The sequence below is a fragment of the Megalops cyprinoides genome, chromosome 13, assembly GCF_013368585.1.
Source record: "Megalops cyprinoides isolate fMegCyp1 chromosome 13, fMegCyp1.pri, whole genome shotgun sequence".
Classification (NCBI taxonomy): domain Eukaryota; kingdom Metazoa; phylum Chordata; class Actinopteri; order Elopiformes; family Megalopidae; genus Megalops; species Megalops cyprinoides.
The window spans coordinates 9,965,862-9,977,665 of NC_050595.1; the positions used below are offsets into that span (position 1 = coordinate 9,965,862).

Consider the following 11,804-nt stretch of genomic DNA (forward strand, 5'->3'; position numbering starts at 1 on the left):
GAATGAATCATTGACTGATCTGTAACATAATACAAATAACTAATCCCAGAAGCATTCTTTGTGGAAAACACATAACACTGGACAGTTCTAGTCTTGAATGGGCTGGAACTTTGGCTGTTGCACAGTTACCTTTCATTTAGGTGCTGATTGCAAGATGTGCGACTATAGCCAGTAACCTTGGGTAAACAGTTAAAAGTCTTTATTAGAATGGAAAAAAGTCACATATCTGTCTTACTGCAGGAGCTGTGTGCATGCAAAGTGCAGAGCAAATATGTGTTTCACTGTAAAAAAAAAAAAAGATAATAATGCCAAAGAAAATAAAAAGATGTGCTGACAGATCCAGGGGTGGAGCTGAATTAAATTCATGTGGTTTTCCGTTGGGCAACCAACATCCCAAATCGGGTTGCCCAGGTTCACTTTTTGGTGGGCCAAATTTTTGTAAATTATTATGGAAATATGCTTGGAATTATCTGTGTTTGCAAGTGTTTTTACGAACAGGTGAGTACATAAAAAGTACAACTTGGAATATGAAATGGATATTGCAATTTACTGCAAGTCTGAATACCTGTACATTTCCATAAACTTCTTTCAAAAATGTAATTTTCTACCTTCCTGCTCAAGAGCTTCTTGACAGTAAAATAGCTCAACAACATCTCACAATGTTATCTATCCTAACAGAACAATTATACATTGCTTGCCAACCGCTGGCATGTTCATCTGTATTTTTCTGGCTGCGCATGCCTCTCATGTCTAAAATTTCCTCAGGAGTAAGAGGGAATGTGAAGTTAGCCAAGCAGTCCCTAACTTTTTTTTTTCCCCCCGCTTAGCTCTTAGCTAATTTTAAACACATGACGTGACCAGATAACCTTGGCTAACCAGCCTCACCAAGCAGGTTAAGCTCAGTCTGTCCCTGTCTTTTAGTTTGGCTATGCCAAAGCATTGCTAAGTGTTTAGCTGTATTTCCCACTTAATATGTTTGTCCGCCTACCATTTCAATAATGTTTGATATCCACGTAAATCTAGCTATCAGTGTCTAGAAATTCTTCAGTGCCGTTCATGCATGGGAATGAAAGGGCAGGGGGACAGCAGACAGCCAGTTCATATGTAATGCTGTACTCTCAACCAATAATAATTTAGACCTGGACATCTTCCCCCAATGGACCTCACTTCCACTGATGGTGGAATGATCTTCCACACTTCATCCCTTCTGCCAAATCCCTCACTATTTTATAGAAACATCTGAAGACACAGCTCTTCTGCACTCACCTGATCACCTAACTCGCTACCACCTAAAGCAAAAACAAGTCAGTGGTTTAATGCACTTGTATTACTACTAGCTAGCTTGTACCTTGTCTGGCCAACTACTGAAACTTGACCATGCATGTAAATCTTGAACCCCAACATTTACTTTCAACCAGTTGCGCTGGATGCTGGGGAAAGGAAGATGGAAGGAGAGGGAAAACCAGGTGTTGAGTTTTGGTTGCCTGGGGCTAAAAAGGGGTTACCCGGGCAACCAATTTGTCCACCCCTGCAACTCTCACACTGCATCCTTGGTCTCGTATTTCAGCCTTGCTTTTCTTTGTTTGTTGTTGTTTGTCTGGTGTTATCACAGGAATCTGAGAAGGGTGAGAGGGAAACCTAAATATTTTTTTTTCATCCCACATCTTCCTCTAGCCTCCCACTGAAACCCACAGTGATGCCCCCCCGCCGGGAGAAGGCCCCCACAAAGGCTCCGCCCACCCCTCCGCCCCCGGGGCAGCCGGGGAAACTGCTGAAACCTGCCACCGAGGGGGGCAAGCCTGCCAACCCTCGAGAGGGAGCCAAATTTGTCAACCCCAGGGAGGGGCGCAGGAAGGAGCGTCAGCATCACAACCCCCCCAGGAGGTATGGTCCCAGGGCTCCCCCTTCGCCTGCCACTGCTGACCGCATGACCGTGGCCGTTGGTTAGGGGGAGGGCGGGCAGTGTTGGGCAGTATGTGTTTTCATTGGCTTTGATCTTGTCTGTTCTCCCCAACCTGTCCTCTGTCAACATGGGTAGGACGGCTGTGGGTCCGTACAGTTTTCCTCCCCTTTCCTGATCCTGCGTTCAGTATTATCATAGTCCTTTATTGAGTCGTTTCTGGTAGGGCTTGGGTTGAGGTGGGGGTTGGGGGGGGGGGGGGGGGTCCTTACACAGTTGCACTACTGTCATTCTCAGTGCTTCATTTGAATCCATGCAAATTGGCAGGCTGTTGGTTGTTTACATTTCATGGAGGAACTTTTCATGTCATTCCTTCCGTGGTGGAGATTTTTGCAATAAAGGCTCCCTGTTCATTTCCCTCTGGTTTTTGGGGGTGGAGTGGGCATACCCTGGGCGGCGTGTAGGTGTTGGTGTTGGGGAAAGAGCAATACACACTCAGAACATCGGGGGGAATCGGGAGGTTGGGTTGGGTGGGGGGGTGGGGGGGGGGGGGGGGGTTGTACCTGTGATCTCTGTTGGGAAACAAATGCGAAATGTCTGTCTGGTATCTATAGGGTGGGATTTCTGTAGGGAAGAGCAAGGGGAATGTCTTGACTGAACTCTGTAGGGCAGGACACAAACATATACGGCCTTGTTGAAAAGGATGCAATTTCAGTTACAACGCACCCCCTTTCACGTTGGGAGGATGCAGTAACAGATGCAGTAACAGATGCTGTCTCTCTCTCTCTCTCTCTCTCTCTCTCGTCCCCTCGCAGGCGGACGGTCAGCGGCAGTGTGAGCGGCAGCGCCAGCAGCTACACGGGCTCCAGCTCGCGGTCGCGGTCGCGCTCTCCCTCCGGCTCCCGCACGCGCTCCTCGTCCGCCTCCATCTCCCGCTCCGGCTCCAGGAAGTCCAGGTGTGTCCCAGACCGGCCGGAGATGCGGGCAGAGGCACCTGGGGCACACAGAAACCCAGACACATAATGGCTCATAATGTTCACGTAAACATACACAAACCGCACTTAGATGGTTTAAGAGGGTCCCAGACCTGGCAGGGACACGGGCAGAGACACGGGCAGGGACGCCTGGGACATGCAAGAACCCAGCTAGAGAGAGACACAAAGGCCTGTAACATTCACTTAAACATACACAAACAGCACTTAGACGGTTTAAGAGGGTCCCAGACCAGGCAGAGACACGGGCAGAGACATGAGTTGTCTGGGACGTACAGAAACCCAGCTAAAGACAGAGAGATGTAAAGACTCATAACGTTCACTCACTCATAAACAAACTGCTCTTAAACAGTTTAAGAGAGAAAGGATGGAAGTGAAAATTGCCCCTGTTAAATTTAGATATACTCTAGAGAATATGTGGAGGGGGAAAAAAGAAACTGGTGAACGCAGACAGGGAGACACAGACAGACAAACCCAGAGATGAGCCTGAATACAGACCAAGGCTTGTTAATATCTGTGGCTCTCAGCATGCGGCCAGTTTGCATAGAGTGGAAAAACCTGGGTGACGTATGTGAGGTGGTTAGAGACAGGAGAATACCCTGTCAGTCTGTAGTAATAATAGCCTCACACAGGTCCCTATCACACTGGCCGGCTAGCTAGTGACCTCACAGAACCTGCTGCCTGTGAAGGCGGTGGAAACTTCCAGTGACCAGTTCCTGTTCCTGTGTAACCCTTGCACCATCTGTTCACACCATCTTCGGAAAAAAAAATGGTGTTGACAGAAATACTGCATTAGACTCATGATGACTTTTTGTCTTTCCCTTTTCCCCCTGCTCTTGGTCTTTGCTGGTGGCGTCCTCAGGAAATCCAGGTACTGTTTTGTTAATCACCCTGTCTTTTTCTGATTGGTCCATCCATGACAAGCCCCTGTCATGTTTTGTTTTATCTGATTGTAGGGGTGATTGTCCTTTTCGATTTGTGTCTGTTAGTTTTGGTGTGTGGGTGGTCTCTGCGTGTGTATCATTCTGTGTGTGTCCCTGTGTGGGTGTGTATGTGTGTGTGGGAGGGGTATTGTGTCTGCCTCACTTTCTTTGCTGCTGATCTCTGAGCGTGTGTGCGTGTGTGAGTCTGTGTGTGAGTGAGTGAGCGTGTGTGTGTGTGAACGTGTGTGTGTGAGTGAGTTTGTGAGTGAGCGTGTGCATGTGTTTAATGTTGACACTCTCGCTCTCCTTCTCCTGCAGGTCTCTGAGCGTGAGCAGTGTGTCCTCGGTCTCTTCGGCCTCCTCCAGCAGCAGTTCCAGGCGGAGCGCCGACTCGGACGACATGTACGCTGACCTGGCCAGCCCAGTGTCCTCGGCAAGCTCCCGCTCGCCCACGCCCGCGCACTCCCGCAAGGACAAGGGCCCGCCCCGCGAGAGGGGACCCAACAAGGACAAAGGTACAGGAGGGAGTGCAGCAGCATAGCATGCCTGTGCTGCCTGTTTCATGTGCTAACGAGGCCTCAGTTATGTAGGCTTCTTGAGTCCTCACAGGGAGCTTTCAGTAGTGGAACACTGTGGTGGTGTTGTGGTCGGGTTGCTGAGGTATTGTGCTCGAGCAGTTACGTTGTCACAGGAGTACGGCTGTGACACTGTCCTCTTGATGTGGTCTTCCCAGGAAAGCCAGCGAAAAAAGAAGAACCCTTCAAAGAGGACCGGAGGAAACAGGACCCCTTGGCCCCACCCCCCAAAATCTCCACCTCCGCTTCACAGAGGTCTGGGCCCGGCACAAAGGGCCACCCCCTGCACACGCCTCCCATGGGCCCCCCTGGGGGGTACGGCTCGCACAAGGACATCAAACTAACTCTGCTCAACAAGGTGATTGGACAGAATCTCAGAGAAAGGCATCATCAGCACTCCTATTGGTGGGAGCATGACCTCACGCCTTGACATTTGGAATATTTGCAAGTTTCAGAGTTAATGGCTAACAGCTACAGAATAGTTTTATGTGTGATTTTTCTCTACAATCTCTCTCACATTTAATTGAGATGTGGGGTTATATCATGTGAAATGACAAACTACCAGATGGACATTCCCCATTTTTACAAAGGTCATGTTAATCTGCATTCACAACATTTATAAATGTGCCATCACTAATTGTTTGACACATATTCCCTATTTGTGAAAAGAGGCTTGCAAATGAGGACATACTGTATATAAGAAAGGGCAAATACAAGCAATGAGGTAAAAAAGCAAAATCAAAAATCTTTTTCTTCTCTGGGATCTTTCACGAGGGAGCGCTTATTGTGTCCATGATGTGTTTGCACTGTTTCTCATCCTGCCAGTGTATGCCTATCAGTTAAACTGGCTGCTCCATGAGCATCCCCTCACAACACATCTCTATATCATCAGGATGGTCAGGTAGTGGACACAAATGATTACATTACCTCATCCAGATAAGTGGATATCTGCAGAACGCGCTCTTAGCTGGTGCCCACATGGCAGCATAATTTGCATTTTGCTGTTGTCCATATACTGTCATTCCAGAGTTGTTACACAGTGGCAGTCTGTTTAAATATACTTAAATATACTTGTATTTAAATGCTTGTACAGTATTTATATCCCTTAATCGTCATCAGTGTTGATATTGTAACACATATTTTACTACGTTTATGTAGGATATTTTGTGGAAAATCCAGACTTGTAACCAATGTTCAGGAGTGTAAACTCTGCTTCATAACATTGTGTCTGTGGGTTAATTAGGACTGGTTTCATGATTATCCGGTTTATCAAGGGATTTCCAGGAAGGCATTGCAAGGTGGATGCTGTCACTGCCTGTCCCTCTGCATCTGTGGTTATGAATGGTTGTGTCTGTCACCTCAGCAGCAGGCGGACCGGGGAAACAGGAAGAGATACCTGCCCTCCGACAAGGAACGGCCCACGTCCCCTCCCAGCAAGAGGGCAGCGCTGTCACCGGAGAGGGGTAAGAGTCATTTCCCCACTGGGGCCAGCTTCCACTAAAACTGACCGGATTCAACCCGTTAAATTTGACCAGCACTTACCAAACAAACCTTTTAAAAGCATGAACATCAACGCATGCAGTGAGAACATGAGCATTGTAGTCAACAGGTTAATTGTGTATGAGGGGCAGGGATGTAAAGGAGCAGACCCTCTCCTCATTGGTTCTACCTTGACCTTTAGTAATAAATCGTTGTCATTGCGCTAGCTTGACAGGCAGACAGCCACACTCATCCAAATTTGTCATTCACATTACTTATTTACTGAGCAGGTGCACTAGGGAAGTCTTACATTTCGTGTGTTAGCAATTTATTGGACTTTAAAATAATTCAAGCAACTCCAGGGAAGGCCCTTTTTCAAGGTTTCAAGGAAATGCTTTCTGTGTGTCCTTGTGTGCCAAGAGCTAATCACAGCCTCTCGCATGGCAATAGACCCTGCTGCTCCACAGGTGCTGCTCAGTAACAGTTTTGCCACTCTGCTGCCTCAGCCCATGACAAGGTTAAAAATTAACGTGACACGTTAAAGTGTTCCTTTGATCTGATGTGAGTGCAAATGCCAAGCAAACACACTTACATGTCAGTGTCATACACAAAGTTCAGTCCTTAAACCCAAGCCATGGTACTCCTGATTGGTTAGGAAAAAAAATTGCAAAGGTAGTGGTGTTCTGCATAAGTACGTTATATCTTTGGATACATATGCGCACGTACACACACATAGGCTTTGTCCAGGTCCACACGTCTTTGCTAGTGCGCAGACGGTGTATCTGCAGCTGACCTCAAGGAAAAACAGACCAACTGGATGGTGATATAGTCCATTTTTACAGCCCTTTTGCTTTTATTATTTTATAAGGTGCTGTAAAACTAAAATGTCACACTTCCCCACTCACACCTCCACATACCACAGTCTGCCAGTGCTCAACTACAAGAAAACCCCTGTGTGTGCACGCGTGCGTGTGGATGGTGCATGCACGTGTATTTATGAGTATGTATTTGTGTGTTACATTGAAGGCATATTCACTGCTGTAGATGGGGAAGCTGGTGCCATGACGCCATGCCCTCCTCATTATCCTAAAGGTAACAAAGTTCTCCTTCATTGTCTGCAGGTCGGGACAGGAGGATGCTGAGACCCCCCCTCTCCCCCAGACTGGACCGCCCCCGAGGCCCTGGGCCCCGACCCATGCCCCTGCAAGCAGAGAGGTAACGCCCCCCCCCCCTTCCCCGCCCCCTCATTTCCCAGCACCTCAGGTGACAGGCGATGTCATAGCTCTGCGTTGCAAATCATTGTCATTGAGCTGAAATCTGGAGAGAGAGAAAACTGTCTAACAGCATCATGTTTTCACCACACATGAATGGATGTGCACAGAGAGAGGTGCACACGTTCACAGTGTAGCAGTGTGGTGTGTTGGCATGGAGCAGGAGTCATTACCTAGAGGTTACCAGTTTCATTTCCAGGTTCCCTGGAAATTTCCTACTTCTTATACCTTTGGGCAAGGGTGACTTAAGCTGAATTGCTTCAGTCCATATCCAGTTGTATAAATGGATAGCGTGTGAAAATGATAAGCTACGGACAGTCGCATCTGTTAAGCTAGCTGTGCCACTTCCTTTTTGGTGGAAGAAAGTGCTGTTGACCTGAATGGCTAAAAATAAAACATTGAAATAATAGAATAAACTAATAATAACTGATAAAATAGAATCAGAATGTTGCACCCTTTTTCCAGATCCTACCAGTGCCTATCAAAAGTGAGGGCAGCATAAACATGATTTATTTTAATTGAGTGATCACAAATATGGCCTCATAGTAAAGTACCATGATCTCATTGTCACAAATGAACAGTGAAACCTTTTTTGTTAGTTTGGTTCCAAGCTTTGCTTAACAGTAGTAGTGTGTTTGTGTTTTCACTGCCATTGGGAGAAATGTTTGGGTGCTCCCCTTTTTAGGAAGAGACCTCTGTCTCCCCCGCCGAAGTCCTCCGGGAAGGGGCCAGGAATGTCATCAGGAAAGCCCCCGGGGGCGGGGCCGGGTGCGGCCGGGCCCACCCCGCCTAAGTCGGGCAAGCCGAGCAGCACACTGTCGCGGCGCGAGGAGCTGCTGAAGCAGCTGAAGGCGGTGGAGGACGCCATCGCCCGCAAGAGGGCGAAGATCCCCGGGAAATAACGGCACGGGCCGCCGAGACACCGCCGTGACACCGCCGTGACACCGCCGCGCGTTTGCCCTCAGAGAGAGGCCGTCAGATTTTTATATTTGAAATGAAATAGAAAAAAAGTGGTAGAAGGGGGGGGCCGTCACTGTTTCTCCCTGTTGGACAGAGGGGATCACCCCACCCCCAAAGTGTCTCATCGAAACAGGAAACCTGTGATTCATTTTCTCCCCTCGTTCCCTCCCCTTGTCTCTGTCTTTCTCTCGTTCACTTTGTTTGGATGCTTCTGATTTTTTTTGCTGTCTCAGACAGGACCCCAGGCTCTTCCACACTTAGGTCTGTGGTTCTGCTGCTTCCAGAATCTGGTTAAAACAAAATAAAAAAAGAAACGACACAGGTTTCAAGATTTGGTGTGGAGAACAGACTCTGAAAACATGTCACGTGACCTTTTTCTGGACCCATCATTCAAGAAGGTCTCTTTACCAGTGAACTTCATTCTCTTAGTTCCTTTGTTTAGTGTTTTTCGACTGTGTTCGATTTCTTAAAGTGTACAATTATAGCGAACACATGAGAAACTGCAATTTCTTCAAGTGTAAAACTATAGCAAACAACTTACTGTGATGTGAAGTATGCCTTTTTTAATCTGCAGCATTTTCCCCCGGCTCTTCCTACGTTAAAAAAAAAGAAAAATCTGTCTATTTTATTTGTCCCACAGTTTTAGTTGACCCAGTGTGGTTGTATTTGAGATATCTTCAGAAAAGGGGAATTGTGTCTTGCTTTTGTGGCAGGAAAAGCAACTGAATAAACTATTTTGATAAAGAGAGAGATGCTTTTCTTTCTTTTTTAGCCTTCGCAGCAATTTTTCAGAATGTCAGTTTTCCAGTGAAATTGTGTCTTAATATCAAAAGATGTGCAGTGCACAGCACAGTGTTGGAATTCACAGTGTAATGTAAAAGGGGCAGCAATCGCAAAATTGTTTTTTCACAAGGAAATGCTTACTGTTAGTAGTCAGTCAAAGTAAAATAACATTTACTGTGAATTGATCCTTTGGCCTCTTCAGAACACCTGTAATGATTAATTGTCTTGTTCTGTTTCTTACCTGTAAACCACAGTGTTACTTCAAAGGCAGTCACATAGCCAGCCATGATGCCAGCCAGCATGATGCCAGCCAGCCAGTCTTCACGTCTTAATTTACCCAGATACCCCAGATCTGTTTTTTTCTTTCTTTACAGCATGCAAATTCTACAATTGGCCATCAAGTGTACACACATCTGTGTTCAAGTGTACTCAGATTTGATTTTTCTAGACAGTCATAATGTGTGTGTTAAAGTGCTTTGGGCAATTTGTTTCGCAGAACACTTGGAAACGTGCCAAGTTTGTCCACTGATTTGGATTTCCCTGCAAGCCGTCAGTGTGGTTTCTAAATCCTTTCTCTCTCGTCCACGCGCCTCCTTGCTGAAAAAAGTGTGATCTGTCTGTTTTTCCCAAGCCGTAGATGGGGAAAGCCCACTGTTGTGTCAAGCATCTGCGGAATGGAAGTGCCAGGTAAGCTGCAGCTTTGAGAGTAGAAGGTGGGTGGCAGTGATTTGACGGTGTGAACATGACCTCCGTGGTGTCTGTTGGAAGGCGCTGGCAGAGTCTGCGAATTGAAACCCGTTGATATTAGGAAGGGAGCCTGAGGCAGCAACGGGCATTTTGTCACACGGGGCATGCGCTTGTTTTTCCCCACTCCGTTTAGCCTTGAGCAGTCTTTCCCTGTGTGACTTCATCGTTTCACTTTCTCTCTGTAACATGCCCGGTCGGTTATTGATCAGATTATGCAATCAAAAGTTTTGGTCGAAACTTCAACCTTGGCCCCTGCTCTCTCTTTCTTGACTGCATTCCCCTAACGCGGCTGCGGGTTTGCAAGTGTAACTGCGACCTCAAACACCTGGGATCAGAGTGAATTAAGGCATGACCATGACCTTACTGGGTCCTCATAAAAGAAAAAACTATCCACATTCTGTCTTTAGACAATGTGAATTTTTTTGTGATTTGAATGAGAGTAATTCTTAATTCATATTTGCCTTTGCTGGACCTACATGTACATACATACATACAGTATGTATGCACAGGGACAGGTCTCTTTGATTTGGAGAGACAGGGTGGTAGTGGCGTTGTGTGGATACAGACATGTACTGTATATGCTGTAAATTGTCTGTCATCTGAGCCTTCTCCTCGTCTATCTGTAATCCATTTGTGGCATGTGCCTCTAGAGCTGTTGAACCTATGTAAAACATGTCCTGAGCATACAATGTTGAATTGTATTCTGTTGCCCACCATTTTAAATTGGAACAGGTATTCAGTGTGTCTAAGTACAGGCAATACGGCCATACCTTCTCAAGAGTGTGTTAACCCATTCTTGGGTTAACCCAGGGTCACCTCATCTCACACTTCTCAGGCACCCTGTGGTGCACTGTTGGACTTGTGAAGTGTGAAAAATAGTTGCTGTAATGATGTGAGTGTATCAGAAATCACCAATGCACATACCATAAGTAAGAAAATACACCCTCATCATTTTCAACAATGTCTTTATGTAGTGAGATGAAAACCACTGGAGCATGTTAGATATAGGAATCAAGGAAATACTGAATAGCAGTTGTTTGGCGTCATACATTTTTAGTACATTTTTATTGATGGAATGTGTCTGATAATTCCTCCATGTAAGTTGACTGTTTTGTAAGCGGAGTCTTATTTCTTTTTGAAGAGATTAAAAAGATACAGTATCGCCCTCAGGCAGAGCCACTTGCCACACAAACACTGTGCCAATAATATTAGTTTGATATGTTCATCAACATATGATTGGGTGTCTCCACCTGTGCCGTTTTGGTTGATATATGCCCTTATTGTGGGTTTTGTACATACATGCATACGCCGAGACATAAAGAAAAAAAAATATACATGCTATCAGCTTCCTGGTCCACTTCCCCACCCGCACCTTCACACCTCCACATACCACAATGTTCTGGCACTCAACCACAAAAAAAAAACAACACCTGTCTGCACAGGTGTACACACAGAGGTTAGAAAAAAAATAATGAAACAACAAACAAAAAAAGGACTTATTTTGAAGTAGCTCAATATAAGTAGAAAGGAGTTCACGCATGTGCTTCATATTAATACCGGCATTAATTAACAATATCTTTGCTATAAAAGACATTTTTTAAATCAGTACATTAATTGTGAGTTTCTAAAGCAGCATAAAAGATCTGATTTTTTGAAAAGGTTGCTGCTGCAGGTGTGTTACTCACAGTAACTGCAAAATTTAATATGTTTAGGAAAACTGTGTAGAAAATTATGACCGTATACACCACACAAGGAAAACTGCATCTGAGAGAAGAACAGTGGTCCCAGATCAAAGCTCACTTTGATAGGGATAGATGGACGCTTAACAAGATAGTTGCTAGAAATTGAATCTACACCTCCAATATCCAGTCTCAACAAAAACTATGTTGCGAGCAAAACTGATATTTATGGTAAGACTGCCATTCGGAAACCATTTGTAACTCAGGCCAGTTCACAACAACAAAAGCAGTATGATCTGATGGGTCATATTTTATTCTTTGTGGAACATCTGCATGGGTTTACCTTTGAAGAAAGTCAAAAGAAGCCTTCACCCCACATTAACTTTTGCCAACTGTTAAACATGGTGGGAGCTCTGTAACAGTATGGGCAGCCTTCTTGTAGGGGTCATTGGGTCATTATTGCTCTGTATGGTAGAATTACAGCCCAGGAATTCA

At 45.7% G+C, this 11,804-nt stretch overlaps 1 protein-coding gene across 1 annotated transcript in view; it reads left to right on the forward strand.

Annotated features, from left to right (window-relative positions):
• Positions 1-8,869, forward strand: part of zc3h18 (zinc finger CCCH-type containing 18) — a 35,818-nt gene extending 26,949 nt beyond the window's left edge. The window contains exons 12-19 of the mRNA XM_036544442.1: positions 1,675-1,884; positions 2,716-2,856; positions 3,755-3,763; positions 4,134-4,330; positions 4,549-4,748; positions 5,757-5,853; positions 6,991-7,084; positions 7,826-8,869. Of these exons, the coding sequence (XP_036400335.1) occupies positions 1,675-1,884; positions 2,716-2,856; positions 3,755-3,763; positions 4,134-4,330; positions 4,549-4,748; positions 5,757-5,853; positions 6,991-7,084; positions 7,826-8,042 (1,165 nt within the window). The 3' untranslated portion in view covers positions 8,043-8,869. The remainder of the gene's footprint in view (positions 1-1,674; positions 1,885-2,715; positions 2,857-3,754; positions 3,764-4,133; positions 4,331-4,548; positions 4,749-5,756; positions 5,854-6,990; positions 7,085-7,825) is intronic.
• Positions 8,870-11,804: the final 2,935 nt, after the last annotated feature.